Source organism: Lissotriton helveticus, chromosome 2_1 (genome assembly GCF_964261635.1).
Source record: "Lissotriton helveticus chromosome 2_1, aLisHel1.1, whole genome shotgun sequence".
NCBI classification, from domain to species: Eukaryota; Metazoa; Chordata; class Amphibia; order Caudata; family Salamandridae; genus Lissotriton; species Lissotriton helveticus.
The window spans coordinates 299629413-299648611 of record NC_136059.1 but is presented as its reverse complement, the minus strand read 5'-3'; the positions used below and the strand labels follow the sequence as shown (position 1 = coordinate 299648611).

At 46.0% G+C, this 19199-nt stretch overlaps 1 protein-coding gene across 2 annotated transcripts in view; it reads left to right on the top strand.

Moving 5' to 3' along the window:
• The window catches only part of NARS1 (asparaginyl-tRNA synthetase 1), a 190007-nt gene that overhangs the window by 99258 nt on the left and 71550 nt on the right, over nucleotides 1–19199 (top strand). For both annotated transcript variants that reach the window (XM_078674861.1, XM_078674862.1), the window contains exons 9-10: nucleotides 16293–16514; nucleotides 17237–17436. In XM_078674861.1, the coding sequence (XP_078530987.1) occupies nucleotides 16293–16514; nucleotides 17237–17436 (422 nt within the window). The remainder of the gene's footprint in view (nucleotides 1–16292; nucleotides 16515–17236; nucleotides 17437–19199) is intronic.

The window sequence follows — 19199 nt, the reverse complement described above, 5'->3', positions numbered from 1 at the left end:
GTCTGTCCCTGGCCCAGTGCATCATGGGAACAGGGCAGACCAGACTACAAAAGCCAATTCTTACACTGGGAAGGAAACAAGCTTCCGGGGACCGGTTTCTGGCATTACAGCCGTCTTCGGCCCGGCTTGCTTGAATCCTGATGGTGCAATGAGCAAGGGACTCACATCTGAGTATACCCTTCCACGCTTAGGGTGGACAAAATTATTTACAACAAGGGGTGGTGATGGACAGAGTCTCTGAATTAAGCAGAGTACTCTCACCCAGTCAAGAGATCAGGGCTAGATCCAACACCGTTTTTTAGCTCATTGCACCATCCCAGTTTCAGAACCTGGCTGTATGCAAATTAGTCTGTCCCTGGCCCAGTGCATCATGGGAACAGGGCAGACCAGACTACAAAAGCCAATTCTTACACTGGGAAGGAAACAAGCTTCCGGGGACCGGTTTCTGGCATTACAGCCGTCTTCGGCCCGGCTTGCTTGAATCCTGATGGTGCAATGAGCAAGGGACTCACATCTGAGTATACCCTTCCACGCTTAGGGTGGACAAAATTATTTACAACAAGGGGTGGTGATGGACAGAGTCTCTGAATTAAGCAGAGTACTCTCACCCAGTCAAGAGATCAGGGCTAGATCCAACACCGTTTTTTAGCTCATTGCACCATCCCAGTTTCAGAACCTGGCTGTATGCAAATTAGTCTGTCCCTGGCCCAGTGCATCCGGTCCCCGGAAGCTTGTTTCCTTCCCAGTGTAAGAATTGGCTTTTGTAGTTTGGTTTGCCCTGTTCCCATCATGCACTGGGACAGGAACAGACTAATTTGCATACAGCCAGGTTCTGAAACTGGGATGGTGCAATGAGCTAAAAAACGGTGTTGGATCTAGCCCTGATCTTTTGACTGGGTGAGAGTATTCTGCTTAATTCAGAGACTCTGTCCCTCACCACCCCTTGTTGTAAAGAATTCAAATCTATAGCATAGATCGCCGCCTAGTGTTGGGTCCGGATGATTGCACATTGTTGTCCTGGAAGAGTCTTCGAAGTATCACGAGATAGGTGGCTCCTCCCCTGGACTACAGTGCGCATGGGCATCGATTCCATCCCCAGATTGTTTTTTTCCGCCATTGGGTTCGGATGCATACTTGATCACTCAAGATCGGAATCGATAGAAACTTTCCTTTAGGCCCGAAGGCCTTTCCTTAGCGTCGGTATTGTCTTGCGTTCGGTGCCCAGCTCTGTTCCGGCTCAGTTCCCGAGTCGGACTTCCAGAGGAGTCTCGTGGCTCTTCGGTGCTCGAGGCCCAGTTGACGCAACCAGACTTTTGACTACACATCATGGAACGGAGCCCGTTCAAGAAATGTCCTGTGTGCGGATCTAAGTATCCCCACATCGACGTCCACCCGGTGTGCAACAAGTGCCTGTAGCCGGATCACGATGAAGCCAACTGTATGGCTTGTTCCCGTTTTCACTCGAAGAAGACGATTCGACTTCGGAGCGTGGCGCGCCAGGAGGTCCAGCGGTCGGCACCGGCACCGGTGGACATTTTCGAGGGGGAAGAAGCGGACGAGCAGGAAGTTCAAGAGCCGCTTTCTACTCCGGCAGAGGAGATCGACTACACCTACGACGCGGACATCGAAGTAATCGATGCAGAAGAAGTCGTCGACGAGGTAGGAGACGACAATGAGGCCTATGGGGCCATGGAAGATAGCTCAGGCGAAGAGCTATGCCCCGATCGAACAATCACTGAGGCTCAGGTCGAGGGATCGCCACATGGCCTTACCCAAGACCTTACAACTGGATCCACGGTCTCGCCTACGGGCCCGACTACGGACACTTCTGCGGAGCCGCCATTGGTGAAATCAAAACCGAAAGTGAAAGCTTCGGTCTCGACGAAACAGAAAGGGATTGAGACGCCATCAACACAGAAGACGTCTGTCGCTCCGGTCGCCTCCTCGTCTTCCGACATGTCGGGGAAGCCGAAGAAGGTTGTCGATCCGGTTAAAGCGCCCAAGGGCATCGTACCGAAGTCGCTCAAGGGCGTCGAGCCCAAATCGCTCAAGGGCGTCGAGCCGAAGACTGGGGAACCGAAGTCGACTGTCCAGGCCACTGACCCGAAACCGTCGGCACCGAAGGCCGCCGTCACGGCCGGAGGACACAGCGCTCCAAAAGAGGCACTTCCTACACATCGAACGGAGAAGGCCAAAGGTTCTGCGCTAGAGTCGACACATGCTGTTAGACCGAGGACGCCTGTCGGGTCGACGAAACCGTCCGCCTCCTTCACAAAACAGGTGTCTGACTCCTTACAACGCATCAGGAGCAAGGCTTCCGGGGTCGATCCGAAGGATTCTTCCACCCCCAAACCCGTGCAGTAAAGCCGAAGTCCTCTGCGCCAATCCAGTTCACTCTACCACCGAAAGTGGCGCCGAAGGCGTTCGCACCAAGGACGGTCGACGACGCTTCCGTCAAGGTGTCCACGGGGTCGAAGCCTCCTCAGCCAGTGGTGAGCTTGAAGCATCGACAACCCCAGATGGAGGAGCAGTCGGAACACTTTATCGACGCCGACACCGGTAAACTTTCACTCTACAAGAGAAAGATCACGCCGGCTCAGCCTATGGAGTCCTACATCATTCCCTTGAAGCGCAAAAGGCCTTCTACGGATTCCCCAGTTCTGGTGGAGCCGCATGATCCACGGCCTCAGACCCTGGCTCCATCCTCACCCACTTATTCAGATGTGGAGGCTGGGGAGGGGGATGATGAGGAGTACAACTTCCCTGCCAACACTGATCCTGAGGATCACCAGGACACATGGGCAGATGCGGGAGACCCTGATGATCCGCACACTGCCCAGGACACTCAAGTGTATAATGTCAAAACCTCCCCTACTGAGGATTCTGCGGCATTCAATGCTCTCATTGAAAGGGCGGCTAAGAATCATGACGTCCAGCTGCATGCTGACCCGGTTGAGGTGGACTTCCTCTTTGATACCTTTTCCACCTCTGAAAAAACTGTCAAGACTCTGCCAATGCTAAAGGGGGTTCTGAAACATGCTGCAGACATCTTTAAGGAACCCACACGTGCCAGGGTTATAAACCCCAGGATCGAGAAAAAGTATAAGCCGGCACCTGGGGACCCTACCTAAATCAAGGGCCGGTTGCCATTGGACTCATTGGTCGTTTCTAATGCCCGGAAGAGGACAAATTCTCAAACTACTGGTGATGTTCCTCCCCTGACAAGGAATCGAAAGTGCTAGAAGCATCAGGGAAGAGAGTGGCGGCTCAAGCGGCCAATATCTGGCGTATCTCAAACACTCAGGCACTCCTGGCCAGATATGACAGGGCACACTATGATACACTTGAGACCCTGTTACAGCACTTGCCCGATGAGTATAAAGAGGCAGCGGAGATGCTCATTCAGGAAGGGAAGCTCATCTCGAATGCCTCTATTAAGTGTGCACTGGACGCAGCAGACACCGCGGCCAGGGCAATTAACACGAGTGTGATGCTGCGGCGTCAGGCCTGGCTCAGGATCTCCGGATTCAAACCGGAGATACAAACCACCCTGGAAAAAATAAAGAAAGACACCGAGACTGCAAAGTCCATGGGGGCTTTCCAGTCCCAGCAGTTCAGGGGTAGTACTTTTCGTCGCTCAAGCAATAGAGGTGTTTCCAGAGGCCAGATGTCCCAGCAAACACAGTACAATAAAGGTGGAGCGCAGACCTCTTACAACAAGCAGAGTAGAGGCGGCTATCGTGGCAACAGCACCAAGGGCAGAGGTTGTGGAAACAACCACTCCCGATCCTCCGCCGCCAACAAACAGTGACGCCTTGTCACTGCCCCCCGACCATACAACACTTGTCGGGGGGAGACTCCAACGGTTCCTGCCAGTCTGGAAATCCATCACCACAGACAGGTGGGTCAGGAAACTTATCCAGTACGGTTATTGTCTGGAGTTGACGTCCACTCCACCCAACATCCCACCAAGGCACCGTCCTATGTCCACAGAGCATTTGCACTTATTGCAGCAGGAGGTGCTCGTCATGCTGCAAAAAGGGGCAATAGAGCTCGTGCCGGTAGAGGACAGAGGCTCCGGAGTGTACTCACTGTACTTCCTGATCCCGAAAAAGGACGGGTCCCTCAGACCCATACTGGATCTCAGACCCCTAAATCAGTACATTCTCTCAGAACACTTTCACATGCTCACGCTGCAGCAGGTTCTTCCGTTGCTCAATCAGGGAGACTTCCTCGCAACATTAGATCTCAAGGATGCATATTTTCACATTCCACTACATCCATCACACAGAAAATACCTCAGATTCACCATTCAGAATCAGCATTATCAATTCAATGTCCTCCCTTTCGGAGTGACCACAGCGCCCAGGGTCTTCACAAAATGCCTGGCGACAGTGGCTGCGCACCTCAGGAGCCAGAACGTTCACGTCTACCCTTATCTGGACGACTGGCTTGTCCAAGCAAACTCGGCCCAGCAGTGCGCTGCCAACATGTCCCACACCATTCACCTTCTTCACACTCTGGGATTCTCACTGAACTATCCGAAGTTGCACCTTCAGCCAGCCCATGTGCGACAGTATCTGGGCGCGACAATAGATACTCTGGCAGCCACGGCTCAGCCAAATTCTGTGAGGGTCAACAGCATTCAGTCGCTGATCCAGAAGTTCAGATCGCAACACTCGCTTCCGGCACGAGTGTTCATGCAGTTGATAGGCATGATGGCCTCCTGCATTTTCATAGTCCCGCATGCCAGACTACATATGCGTCCGCTTCAGGAGTGCTTAGCACATCAGTGGAATCAGGCTCAGGGACAGTTGAAAGACCTAGTGTTGGTGACCGGTCGGGCATACAACTCTCTGCATTGGTGGAATCCCCACAACCTTTGCAAGGGCTGACCGTTCCAAGAGCCTGTGCCACAGATTATTCTGACAACGGACGCATCTGTCCAGGGATGGGGAGCTCATGTACTCCACTACACGGTCCAGGGACTATGGACGACGCAGCAACAGAAGATGCACATCAACTACCTGGAACTGATGGCAATCTTCATGGCAATGAAGGCATTCAAGGTACATCTGTGCAACAAAGTCGTGTTGATCCGGACGGATAACATGACAGCCATGTACTATATTCAAAAGCAGGGAGGTACACACTCTCCACAGTTGTCTCATCTGGCTCAGAGCATGTGGAAGTGGGCCATTCAGAGGAACATCTTCCTCATGGCGGAACACCTCCCGGGCAAGGACAATCAGATGGCGGATCTGCTCAGCAGGTACAGCCACCAAATGCACGAGTGGGAGATACATCCATCAGTACTGCGCCCGTACTTCCAGCAGTGGGGTCATCCAGAGATAGACCTATTCGCCACAAGGGAAAACGCAAAATGCCAACGCTTTGCCGCCAGGTTCCCGCACCCACAGTCGCAGGGCAATGCGATATGGATGAGCTGGTCAGGCAGATTTGCGTACGCTTTTCCCCCAGCACCTCTCATACCGCTGGTGGCAAGAAAGCTAAAGCAACACTCGATGACACTCATCCTAGTTGCTCCAACGTGGGCACGCCAACCATGGTACATCACGTTTCTAGAACTCTCCGTGGTACCTCATCAAGGCTGCACCTCACACCCAGGCTTTTGACGCAGAGCCATGGCGACATTCAGCACCCAGATCCGCAACAGCTCAACCTGGCGATCTGGCTCCTGAAGTCTTAGAATTTGGCTACCTTAACTTGCCTCCTGACTGCATGGATATCATACGGGAGGCAAGGAAGCCCACCAACAGAGCATGCTATGCAGCAAAATGGAAGCGGTTCGTCATTTACTGTGCAGAACACAACATCGACCCGCTAGATGCATCTACTCACAACATCATTTGTTATTTGTTACATCTTTACAAATGCAATCTGGCATATGCTTCCATTCGGATACACGTATCCGCCATAGCGGCTTATCTCCAGAACAGGCAGCATCTCTCTGTTTTCAGACTGCCTGCCATTAAAGCCTTTCTAGAAGGACTGAAATGGGTCATTCCTCCCAGAACACCGCCAGCTCCTGTTTGGAACCTTAATGTGGTCCTCACCAGACTGATGGGCCCACCTTTTGAGCCTCTACATTCCTGCGAGATTCAGTTCTTAACTTGGAAGGTGGCTTTCCTAATAGCCATAACGTCCCTGCGACGTGTTAGTGAGCTACAGGCGCTCACTGTACAAGAGCCATTCATACAGATTCACTCAAACAGGGTGGTGCTGCGCACTAACCCTACATTTCTTCCTAAGGTGGTTTCGCAGTTCCATGTCAATCAGACTATTGAACTGCCGGTGTTCTTTCAAAATCCTGAGACAGTGGCTGAAAGAATGCTCCACACTCTTGACGTCAAACGAGCTTTGATGTACTACATCGATAGGACCAAAGATTTTAGGAAGACGAAACAAATCTTTGTTGCCTTTTCTGCCCAACACAAAGGCAACCCCATTTCCAAAGCAGGTATAGCCAGGTGGATCGTTAAGTGTATTCAAATTTGCTATCTCAAAGCTAAACGCACTTTGACGGTCCCCCCCAGAGCCCACTCCACCCGCAAGTTAGGGGCCTCCATGGCTTTCCTTGATAATATCCCTTTGGAAGACATTTGTAGAGCAGCCACATGGTCTACCCCACACACATTTACTAAACACTACTGTGTAGATGTGCACTCCAAGCAGCTGTAGGGCAGGCTGTTCTAAAAACACTTTTTCAAACATCTGCAGCTGGCACAGGCGGCCGCCGATAATGGAGGGATTGCTATATATTCTATGCTATAGATATGAATTCAGCAGCCCACATGCCTCGAACTGAATATGCTACTTACCAGTATGCATCTGTTCTTGGCATGTAGGGCTGCTGACATTCATATCGCCCGCCGTCCTCCCCGGTGCCTGGAGCGGCTGCAGAATTTACACTTACTCTTAGCATGGTCATCGCTCACACTGTTGCACTCCATCTTCGCCACAATGGCTAAAAACAATCTGTGGATGGAATCGATGCCCATGCGCACTGTAGTCCAGGGGAGGAGCCACCTATCTCGTGATACTTCGAAGACTCTTCCAGGACAACAATGTGCAATCATCCGGACCCAACACTAGGCGGCGATCTATGCTATAGATATGAATGTCAGCAGCCCTACATGCCAAGAACAGATGCATACTGGTAAGTAGCATATTCATTATAGAGTGAGGCATGGTGGGCTGCCTGATGTGACCCTCAAAAGGAGGATTCCACCATCTTGATTTTGGTGGAATTAGGAACTCTGGGACAGGGTTATGCCCACTCCCCACAGGAAGTGGTCATATAAGGGGTGTAGTGACCCCAAGGTAAGTAGCCATTGGATAGTACCCTTCACTCCCCTTAACGCCCCTAAATTCAGTATTCTGGTGTCCCCCCAGACATCAGGAACTCCGATTCGACTGACTCCAAAAGAAGAGGGATCAAGAAGAGCTGCAGAAGCTAGAATTGCGGACCAGAACCAGACTTGTTGCCAAGCCCTGTCTGGCAGCCTTCTTGCCCGACAATTGTGAGAACACTTCTCCTGCTGCAGCTGTGCACCATCCAAGACACTCAGAGAGCTGCCACTACTTCTTAAATCCAGCCATCATCTCCCTCACAGTAGAGGAGCTACTCCCCTGTGTCCTGCAGGCACTGATCACAAGCTCAAATTTACTGAACTGCTGACCACATTACTCACTGACTCAGCAGCCACCCCAGAGGAGGTGTCCCTTGCTCCTAATGGTCAGCCCCATCTCCCCAGCAAGTAACAAAATGCTAGACCGTTTAGGAGAACTCCAGCACCAATACCCAGGATACCAGACCCCTTGCAGCAGCCAAGACTGGTTAGTGGACCAGTCTGAGCACCGACCCCACACAGACCGACCAGTTGATGAGGAATGTGAACACTGCAGAAGCCAGCTCCTGAAGTGGCCCAGCTGTCCTGTTGTGTCCCTCATCTCCAGGTCATCACCTGAAGCATATGCCTCTGACTGCCATGACCTGCCGTACAAAAGTTTACTGCACCTGATCCCCGCAGTCGTCAGCCTGACTGACGATTTCTCTAGCACCCAGAGACCCTCAAGACCTGAGCTCACCTTAGAGTTCCACTGGATTGGACTCTTCAGTTCCTGCCTGCAGCCTCTTTCAGCAGGCATTCCGAAACAGAGTGCTTCTGACGACCGCCTCAACTCGCCAGACCAAGGACCACTGCACATGACTCCCACAGCCCTAGTCCAGTTCAACCAATGGTGCACACAGTCTCTAGAGACTCTCGAGAACTGAGTCGCCCTTTGGGTTCGACCGAATAGGTCCCCCAGTTGCCACTTGCCGACTTAAACTTACAGGTACCTTTCCCCATTGATTTCAACGGGGCTCCTGGCAGCAAAAAGCTTTTCTGCACCCGGACTCCCCGCAGCAGACCGTGGTGACCTGTTGGTGCTGCATATAAATCAACAAAAGAGTGACTGTTGGTGCTGCCTTGGACCTTGACCCCTACTTGCCTTAAGTCTAGAAGAACAGTCCTGTAAGTCGATGACAAGTGACTGTATGCAGTATGTGTTTTTCTCCTTAGGATTACATTACCGCATTACTCTGAAAATATTGTGTGTTTTCTATTTCTTGTGAAATCTCTATCTCTAAAAGTACTTACCTAAGATTAAGTTTCTTGGTGTTAAAAAATATATAAAAATAAGTTATTTTTATAAATTTTATAAATTGCTCTAAAGTTCCCTCTTGAAAGTGTGTCATTTATTGACCATGTGTGTGTTCAGCAAATGCTTAACACTGTTAACCCACACTACCACAAAAGAGAGCATTTGGGATTATAAATCTAAACCATGTAAGACAATAAGGGTTGTCTTGACTTTCTACATAGTGTACCTCTTTTTGGTACAGTACAGTAAAAGCCAGTTTCCTACGTGTAGTATTTGACACATATTTCGAAACTTCATAAAACACTCAATGCCACCTAGCTTTCCTAATGTTGGGTCCAAGGAGAATGCTGCTTTGAGTTATTTGTGTAGGAATGTTTTTCCTCCTATACTGCCGATTTAAGCTAGCGTAATAAAGCTTCAGAAATTCAACAATAGGATGATTGTTTATTGCATCGTAATAACCTTGCAAATAGTGGTTTCCAGATTACTTCCACTTTGTTTGAGAAACAATGTGATATTTTAGTACAGGCTGGATATTCTGTATAGCAGTGGTCTTCAAATTGGCTTTGCGCTCTTGTTTGGGAGGGGTGCGTGGAACTATGTAAGTGGGCATGCAACACCAACAAGAATAAATAAACATAACTACAAGTAAGGACTCCTGCTCTTCCTCTTTAGTGGATATGCTTCCTGCTGTGATGCAAGGCGTGGACAAGGAAAATGAAGATGGGAGAGCCCTCACCCCAACTCCACATACCTCTCCGCTCTGCATGTTTCTGAGTAGGTGCGGAGTTAAAAGTTAGTTGTCTTTTGAGAATTAATTCCTTGTTTTCCATATTGAGTTAAAGAAAGTTTCAAGACAAGCATTTGTGTAGATTGGCAGGGCAGTTTTCAGATTTGTTCAAATGATATCCTTCATAAGTTCATAAAGATTTTACTTATCCCCCTTGTGGGTGTAGAAGTATGGGCAAATAACCAAGTAACACTACCATATTGTGCTGCAAAATGATTATTATTATTTTTTGTTGCAAACAAATTCAGTACTTTGTGAGGCCATCTTGCAACTGGTTTCCTTAAAATTCAATTTTGTTTCTCAAGAGAATGCGTATCTGGACGGTTTTCTGCATTCATAATATTTCTTTTTTTCTAAAATGCATTCTATAAAATCATAGCATGTCCCCATGTTGCTGGAGTAGTTTTCGTATTCCAATCTAATTGCTTTTAAAACTATTGTATAAAGTTAATGTTTTGTTTAGTTCTCCCAAAAAGGTAGTTTCTAAGTACCAGGATTCTGCATATAGATCAGACATTCATTGTCTGTACATTGAAAATGAACCTGCAGGATGGAGAACTGGATGAATTAATTTTTCAGTTTTTTTTCTACTTTTATGTAAATTCCTTTCTGGGAGTGAGCTGTATACTATTAAAATGCAAACCTATTTTAAATGGTACCTTTATTTCAATGTTTAAGTTTCTTCATGTTATATTTACTAAGTTATGAGAAAAGTGTAATTTACTACTGCTGATGATAGATCCTAATTCACCGAATCCGGTTTTATGGACATTAATGCTCACAGATGTAACTTTCACTTGTAGACATTTCACTAAGTAGCTGGATTTTTTGTAGTTGAGGATGCGATGCAGACAGTGGTTGTTGACCGCTTAACCGCGGTGTGAATTCCGCGGCGGTTTGAAAGAGTGGGCGCATCGGCCAACAGACGACGCAGCACTAGCCAGGTAGTGCTTGCGAAGGCCCTTGGCCGACCGGAGCGGCGAACGGGTTGAACATCTCAGAAGTTTGTGGATATTCAGAAATATTACCAATGCATTTTTGCACTTACTGCACATGTACTTTTATTCAGCCTCCAAGGGTAGCGTGGGTAATACATTGTTGCCCAAATGTTGTTTTAGGCCTCCCAGGTCCACATAGCTGTCTTGTGAGTGAGCAACCTCTACATATGGTACTGTTTAGGTCTGCTAAATTCTTTTGTGTGTAAAGGGACAAGATAGCCGTGGGTGGGCTACTTACTTTGGTATGGCTGCAATGCTTAAGAAATGACCTAATTACTGTCCCCTGCACAGAAGCCAATGGAAAACAGCATTTGGGAATTCTGTGTGGTTTTTCGACCAGAAAAATCAGTCACACATGGTAATTCGCCATTCCTTGGGGTGTAACTTGTAATTGCCCAGTACTGTGTCCCCACTAATGTACAACTCTGAGTGAAGGGCTAAAAAGAATCTTTGAGAAAGATCCAGTGATTCATTTTAGAAGTTTATCAGCAATACCAAGAGATGAAAGTCTCTAGCAGGAGTCTGTGATTGTGTGCTATCCTGAAGACTAATCTAGTAGAATCGAATGAGTAAGTCTGTGAAGAAGCTGATGGATACACTTGTGAGAGAATAGTCTCAGTGAATGTAGGGCACAAAAGCGTTAGCTCACTGGCCGTTTGCACCTCTCGTGGTCCACGGAAGTATACAGTGGCGGAGGGAATGATCAGTCCAGAAAATGTTCACGCTGGTGCGGGTAACGCTTGTCAATTTTCCCTGCCCTCAGTATGCCATGTATTGTAAACTATTGTTTTGTTGCAGTACCCCACACCCCCTAAACCCCTCCACACATTATGCGATTTCGACTGAAAGAGCACTGGGTTCCTGCTAACCAGGTCCCTAGTGCCAGAGCTCTTTCCGAAAACTGTACAATTGTGCCCCCAATTGGTAAAACCTTTAGCACCCTCTGTAAGTCCTCAGTAAGTGCTACCCATGGTATCTAGGGCCGGAGGTACTAAAGAGGGTCCCTAAGGGCAGCAGCCTTAATTGTGCCACCCTAAGGGACCCCTCACCAAGCACATGCAAAGTTTCTATTGCACGCTGTGTGTCTTGGTGCAGATAAAAGTGAAAACACAACATGTCACACATCCCTGTGTGCAATGTCCCTAACACTGCATGTAATATTTGAAAGTCACCACTACAGCATGCCTGACAGCCCTAAGGCAGGGTGCTGAATATTACATGGAAGGGCATACCTGCATGTGCACATATGCCCCTGTGCTGCTCAGCCCTATTACTGCCAGTACAAGTGACCAGGGAAGCTATCTTAAGACTTGTGCTGGACACTGGTGAAAATAAGTTCCCAGCTACATGATGTCTTCACTGAAAATAGTGATGTTTGGTATCTTACATCTCGTATTGGTAAACCCACGCTAGTGCCACTGTTGAATTTACCTATACATGCACCCAGAGGGCACCTTGGAAGGACCCCCTGAGAACCTACCAGCCTCTGATGTGTCCTTGCTGACTCGTTTCTGCTAGCCTGCCGCCCAATACACTGTTCTGACCTCCTAGTGTGAGAGCCTTCTGCTCTCAGGAGAACCAGAACAAAAGCCTGACCAGGAAGAGGGTGTAACCTTCCCTCCCACTGGATGACTTGCTGATTAGCCTCTAGGGCTGGCGAGCTTCAAAGAAGCTGCCGTCTTTGGCATGCAAATCTGGCTCCCCTCACAGGAGAGGAAGCTACTCCCCTGTCCAGAGAACCCTTAGCACGCGGACAAGCGGGAAAATTACCTAGAGAGGTATCCGTGCCACTTCCAGGCTAGTACCAGCCATAAGGTGGGCTACTGTGAGGTGGACACGATTTTTCATCTTTGTGATTGCATACGTACGAATTCTGGGACAGGGTTATGCCCACTTCCCATAGCAAGTGCTCATTTAGGTGGTGTAGTGACCCCAAAGGTCAGTAGCCCATTGACTACTACCCTACAATCGCCTAATGCCCCAAAATCAGTATTTTGGGGAGCCCCTGGCACCAGAAAAGCAGATAGTGATGACCTAAGAAAAGAGGACACCGTAGAGCCACAAAAACAGAAGAGAGAAGAAGCAACTGACCTGGTGCCAGCCATGCCAGGCCGTCTGCATCCCTCGTCGAAAACTGTGCCAAAGTCGACTCGTCCTGCAGCTGCTGACTCCAGAAACCTGAGAGGACTTCCTGCCTTTCGACTCCAGTCCTCCCATGAACAGTAGCGCTGTTCTGAATAAATTCCAAAATAGAAGACTCTGAGACCTCAAGAGCCGCTAAAACCTGACATCCGAAGTCCCCACTGCACCCGTCGCCCCCTGGCCCAGCTTGAAGTGGGCCACCAATGTCAGCACGGTCTCCCAGCCCTCTGAGACTCAAGTCCTTCATGGTTTCACCCCTCCCGGCCTCCTCGACCTCGCCTGCACCCTCTGCACATTTGCCCCCTCAACCCCAACAGCTCTGGTAAGAAAAAAACCCGATGCCTAAGGACACCCCTGCATCTGTCGCCCCTTGGTTTTGGAGGGCAGGAACAAAGGTCTCTCCCGCACACCCACTCATCCCTAGCATTGCAAGGCCTGAGCCCACTTGCTGGTTCAGCCCGACTGGCCTCCTGACCACAGCCTGCAACGTCTTTCCTCAGTGACCGATCTTCATTGAGCTACATTGGGCTCCGGACGCTGTTTTGCACCCTGCAAATCCCCCCCCCCCGCCCCCGCCCCCCCCCCCCCCCCCCCGCTGGTGGTGCTGCCTTGGACCTTGCCCACCACTCAGCGTAACTCCTGGATATTGGTCTTGTAAGTTGTTGTACTATAGCTGCTTGCCGAACATGTTCTTCCTTCCATAGGATAACATTAGTAGAACTCAGAAATTGCAGGGTTCACTTTTTAAAGTGAAAATAATTCATATTTAAAAACCTATTTACCTGAACAATTTCTCTTTGACTCCTAAACATATATAAAGATACTTGCTATTTTGTATTATTTGGTGTGGATCTCCTCAAGTTGCGTGTGTTATTTATTAATCCTTGTGTGTAGTTGCAAATGTCTTGCACTCCTGTGTGTTAAGCCTAATGCTGTTCTACCTCACTACCCCTAATAGATCACCTTAGGATTGCATAGCAAGCCCCTATCCAGTCATAAGGCAACCCCTGGACTCTTTGCACGGTATATCAGGTTCCTGATATCACATAAAGAGCCAGATTCCTACACTGTGTTGCAGTCAGAGGTTCTTTGACCAATTATTTCCACATTTGGAAACTTGAGCAGGAAGGCAGGATCCACATAGTGTGCATTGTTCATACAGAACTTGCCGTAATCAAGACCCTCTACTGCACATTTTCAAATTTTAGACTCTGGGTTTTTGCCTTTGATAGAAGGTGAATTTTTCAATGCTCATCGGCAGTTGTTAGATGTGCTAAATCCGAGCAGATTTATTCTAACAATAAAAATACGATGATTAAAAGGCTGAGCGGCTGGGGCTCTTGACCTATAAGCCCTAGACATTTAAAGTGTCTCTTGAGGGAGTGGGGATGACCTTTGAAGCATGAATGGGCTCTTATATGGCTCGTAAAATGTGCTTAATATAGGACACCAGAAGATTAGAATCCCTGAGGAGTTCTCTCGTTAGTTGCAACTCTTCGTGGGCCTGTCAATGACAGTCAGTTTCCTGTGAAGATTATTGTTTAATACAAATAAAAAAAGGTTGGTCTGGCACATCTGAAGTTCACCAATCATCCCATGTTTAGAGTGTGGATGAACTGAAGTATTCCTAGGGATTTTTTCTGAATCCATAAACATTAGTTGATGTACGAAATGCATAGGTGCAAACCTATGATTTGTAGGATCATTCATTTTTCAAGAATTGGGCCTTGCTTATACTTTATTAGATCACATACTTAGTAGATCCGTAACAAAATGTATTTAGGTGGGTTTGAAATATTCTTTAAGAAGCCATCTATATCTTCAGCCTAGTCTAGTTTAATTAAGGTGAATGACTCGTTACTATATAGTGCTTGTCCTTTAATAAAAAAAATAGCTAGGGGATTGTTGTTTTGAGCTCTTGGCTAAGTGTGGAACAAGTACACTATTGGCAGAAATATGTTTAACACTGTCCTATCAACAAATACGATGTCTAATATCTGAAGCAGGTGAAAAAGGTTTTTATTGTTTAGAAGGTCTTGTGGACTGGATGGCTCAACAGGTTCTAATCTGCACCTGAAGGGCACATGTTTAATACCAGCCATGGATGTTCAAAAAATGAAAATCGGTCCTATGCAATGGTTCTTGGATAGACTGCATGTTTAGTGGTGTCTGTCAAATTCACTTACACAGAACAAGCTATTGCTCTTGCTTTTTTATTTGGACCTATTGAGTCTCATTTGAGACACCACTGACGCAGAGTGGATATCATCTACATTTTTCTCACTTAGTATTTCAAGGCAAGTTGTCATATCCATTAATTTTGGCTTCCTTACACTGCAACCGACTTGTGTTGTTCATGTGCTTTGGATCTGAGGATCAATAGAAAAATGCACTTGTATGTACGTACATACATACACCTCTTCTTTATGTAACAGCGAGGATGTCTTATTAATCTGCGACCCTTGCGGTGGGTTGTAAACAGTATGGGCCTGTTTGTTTTTTAGCTGATACATTGCTGGAGAAGTAAGGATTTTCTTGAGCTGTGTTAGGTTTGGGGCTAATATCTATGATTTCCTTTACATTGCTGGACATACTGTTGGGGTCAGGGACAACAAATTTTAATGTGTATTTTGTCCTTAGGACAAATCATCCAAACCCCCTGCAGCACGGACCCTTTAGCTGCCAGTGTACAGTACCGCATTATGGATCCGGGAAAGGCATGGTCTGCTGTTAAGAAAGTTTTTGTGTTCATATGTTACTGGTGTTCGAACTTGCATTTATGGTTCATTAATGCAAATATAGACTATCATTTGTGCATATAGTATAATCGATTTCCAGCAAAAGTACAATGAGGGCAACAAACGGGCAAAGGAATAGCTTGTGTATCTTTTATTTATCAAACAATATATTATATTTCCATTATTTCAATTAAAAACATCATTAATTTAGTTTAAAAAACCACAATACAGTACATAAAACAACTTATGTTGTAAAAAGAAAATTGTCAACGCGGCGTTTCGGTGAAAAAAGGTAGTCACCTTCAGGACAATGGTTTCAAGTTAAAAACAATCTAAATTAATCTGTTTACTTCGCAGCCTGATTCAATCGGCTTTGGAGGTGGTTGCCGTGTCTTGCATACTATCCACCGTGGGTACTTAAAATGAAGTCTTGGATTTGTTAATTTACCAAGATGAATACTAGTGATTTTCCTCTTGATTGGTTGGGGTTGGTTGCCGCCAACTGGAATTGGGTCTGGATGGTCCTCAGATTTAAATTCAGTAAATGTCCAGCCTTTCTCAGTATAGGAAAAGATTAGAGAAGACAAGTTAGTAGGTTTGCAAAGATTCAAAAGGTCATTGCAGTCCTGGAACTATTGCGTACCACTACCTTCAGCTCCAGTATATAGATCTGCGGAAAGGTGGCAAAATAAGGGAATTACTAGTAATACCCTCTATGGTATGGGCCCTGGCATAATAAGATAGGCTATATCAGAGCTCTTATATAATGAGATTGCTGCCATAATTTGTTACTACAAGGCACGCAAATGAGAAGATTTTTTCCCTCCAGGGTTATGTAGATTTATGAAGCAACCTGCCCCATGAACAAGTAAATAATGTATTAGGTTCCACACCCCTGATGTATAGATGCTCTAGATTAAATGTTAATTTTTTCTCCGTTCCAATTTATTGTAGGCTCCTGGTGGCCATGAATTGCTTTGTGACTATTGGGAACTCATCGGCTTGGCTCCTGCTGGCGGGGCAGATAATTTGATCAATGAAGAATCTGATGTAGATGTGCAACTGAACAACCGATACATGATGATCCGTGGTGAGAATATGTCTAAAATCCTGAAAATTCGCTCTACAGTTGTGCAGTGCTTTAGGGATCATTTCTTTGATCGAGGATACTTTGAAGTGAGTAAATTTAATTTGTATTTATTTTTGTTCATGTTTCTATTCACTATCAGTTTTGCAGCTTTATGTATTGTGTAAATGAAGCAATTTGTAGTTATTTTTTAATAGCTTAAAAATATGGCTAATGTCTCCAGTCACTTAATGACTCTTATGTGCTTCAGAAGAGTGTTACTGCATGCTTATTAAGCTTACTCAGTGCCCTAATTATTTAATGGCTACCTAGGATTTACCTAAATGTTGTTCTGTTGGGCTGAAGGAACGACACAAGCCTGCAAAATCTTCTACAAAGCTGATCTAGTGCACCTTGTAGACGAGCACAGCATGCTTGGCAAACCACAGTATATTTTTTCTCAGAGCACAAGTATCTTCAGTGCTTCATATACTCATAAATAGTATATTGTCTGTTATATGTTTATAGTTTCTCTTATTGTGTGAGTCGTCTAGCGTAGAGTGTTATTCATTTTAGATTCTCTTTTTTGCTTTCAATTTTTAAATTCCTCTGCAATAGAGCCGTGTACCTTTTGTCCGTGTTTTATTATCATATGTGATTTGTACAAGATTCATCTCCTTGATTGCTACATTATTTATTGAGGCTCAAATTTGTCCCCATTTGGCCAAGAAGGTAAAACAACAAAAGTATGTAAATGTGTCTGTCTTCTATGTATTGTAAACCAAGACTTTTGATATGTACATGTTTAGTCAAAAATATATTTTTTTCTTAGGTCACCCCACCAACAATGGTACAGACCCAAGTTGAGGGAGGCTCAACATTGTTCAAACTTGATTATTTCGGTGAGGAAGCTTTCTTGACTCAATCATCACAGCTGTATCTAGAGACCTGCATTCCTGCAGTGGGAGATTGTTTCTGTGTTGCCCAGTCCTACAGGGCCGAACAGTCCAGAACACGCAGACATCTTGCAGAGTAAGAAACATTATAAATCTGAATTTTAATTTTCAATTTGTGACTGCATTTGCAGAGCCACGGCGATGAAAAGTGACAGACTTTGTCAGTGTAAAGTCCCAAATCACAATGTACGAAACGAACATTGAAATTCACAAACATAGTTCCAAATTTCAGTGTGAATATTATAAATTATTTTCTGTTGCATGGCGAACGGGGAAGTAAAGGTGCATTACTCCTCCTTGCAACTCGCAAGAACCTGTATCAATGCTTTGTGTCTGCTCATGTGGTTAGGAAAGATTTGAATGGTTACCAATTGCCATTGTTTTTATTTTTTTATTTTTATTGGGGGGTAGGGAACTTGCAGTAGCAATGGCCCATTGTATGCGCCTCTGATTTCTTTTTCAGCGGGTGTCTGTATTTGGACACTGCTAAAGTGAATGCAGATATAAAAATTTGTTATACCTTGTAGGCTTCTATGTATGCATTCACAGATGTTTGAAAACAGTCACAGATAAAATTCTATCTTATTAGTGTGGAAGGATTTCTGCAAATCCTTTGATTGCCAATTTGTGTTGTCAGATTAGTACAAGTGGCTCAGTACAAAGATCTGGCCAGGTCATGTTCACACCAGATGCCATGATGCGATGTAGCCATATAGTACATCTGGCCATTGGCGTCAGACGTTTTTTCCTTTGGTTTGGAGACATCTTTGGAGTTATGTGCTGACTGGTAAGATGACTGGGTGACTTAAGAGCTCACTGTTGAGGTCTGAATGTGACCCCCAGGTAACAAGTCATCACAGCTGGTTTGACACAACCCTTATTCAGCCCAAGATCTGTAACTTGAGTATCATGAAATTGGGTAACAGGAACACCTCTTATTTACAGTGTCATGAAACAAGGGTTTGTTAATTCTTTGGGCAATATCCTGAGATGATTCACTCTATTCTCCTGCTGACCCTTTTCTTGACCATAGGTTTGAGGCTTTTGACCTCAAACCCTTGCTTATCAATGGTTTATCACCTCACCTTAGCCTTTCCACGTTCTAGTTTGGTTATAGTCTGCAACCTATTTTATTTCACCCTCTAATCTATTCCTTAAATGCATTTTAACTAATCAAAACACAAACCTGGATATGATTGTTAGACCTGGGATCCCTGCTTGGCTGAGGTAGGTACCTTAGGCCAAATAGGTGCCCGCGTTTCAACGTCAGGGAAAGGAAGGTCACCTTCTGAGAAAACGAGTATAATAGTTATATGAGGTGATATAAAATACGACCACACGATTATAATCCAACATATGCATATTTGTAATATTTCTCCTGGCAGGCCAGCCAGCCCTTGTAAGTTCTGGCGATATTAATGAGCACTTCTAAACATTCTACTGTAATCCTAACACTATGTTATGTAGATCGTAATGCTAGATTTAGGCACTTTTGCAATGTAGAAATAATGCAATTCGTACGCAACAATCAGGCACTTTGCGATGTAAAAATAATGCAATGCGTAGCATGACAATCAGGTACTTTGCAATGTAAAAATAATGCAATGCGTAATACAACCACCAGGTACGTCGTCATACAGATGTAAGGCAATATGTAATACACTAATCAGGAAATTCGTTATGCAAGAATAATGCACTGCATAATGCACTAATTAGGTAGTTCGTTATGCAGAAACAATGCAATGCGTCATACGACAATCAGGTAGTTCGTTATGCAGAAACAATGCCATGCGATAGAGCGATAGAACACGGACGCAGGCCCTCTGCTACAGGGACACC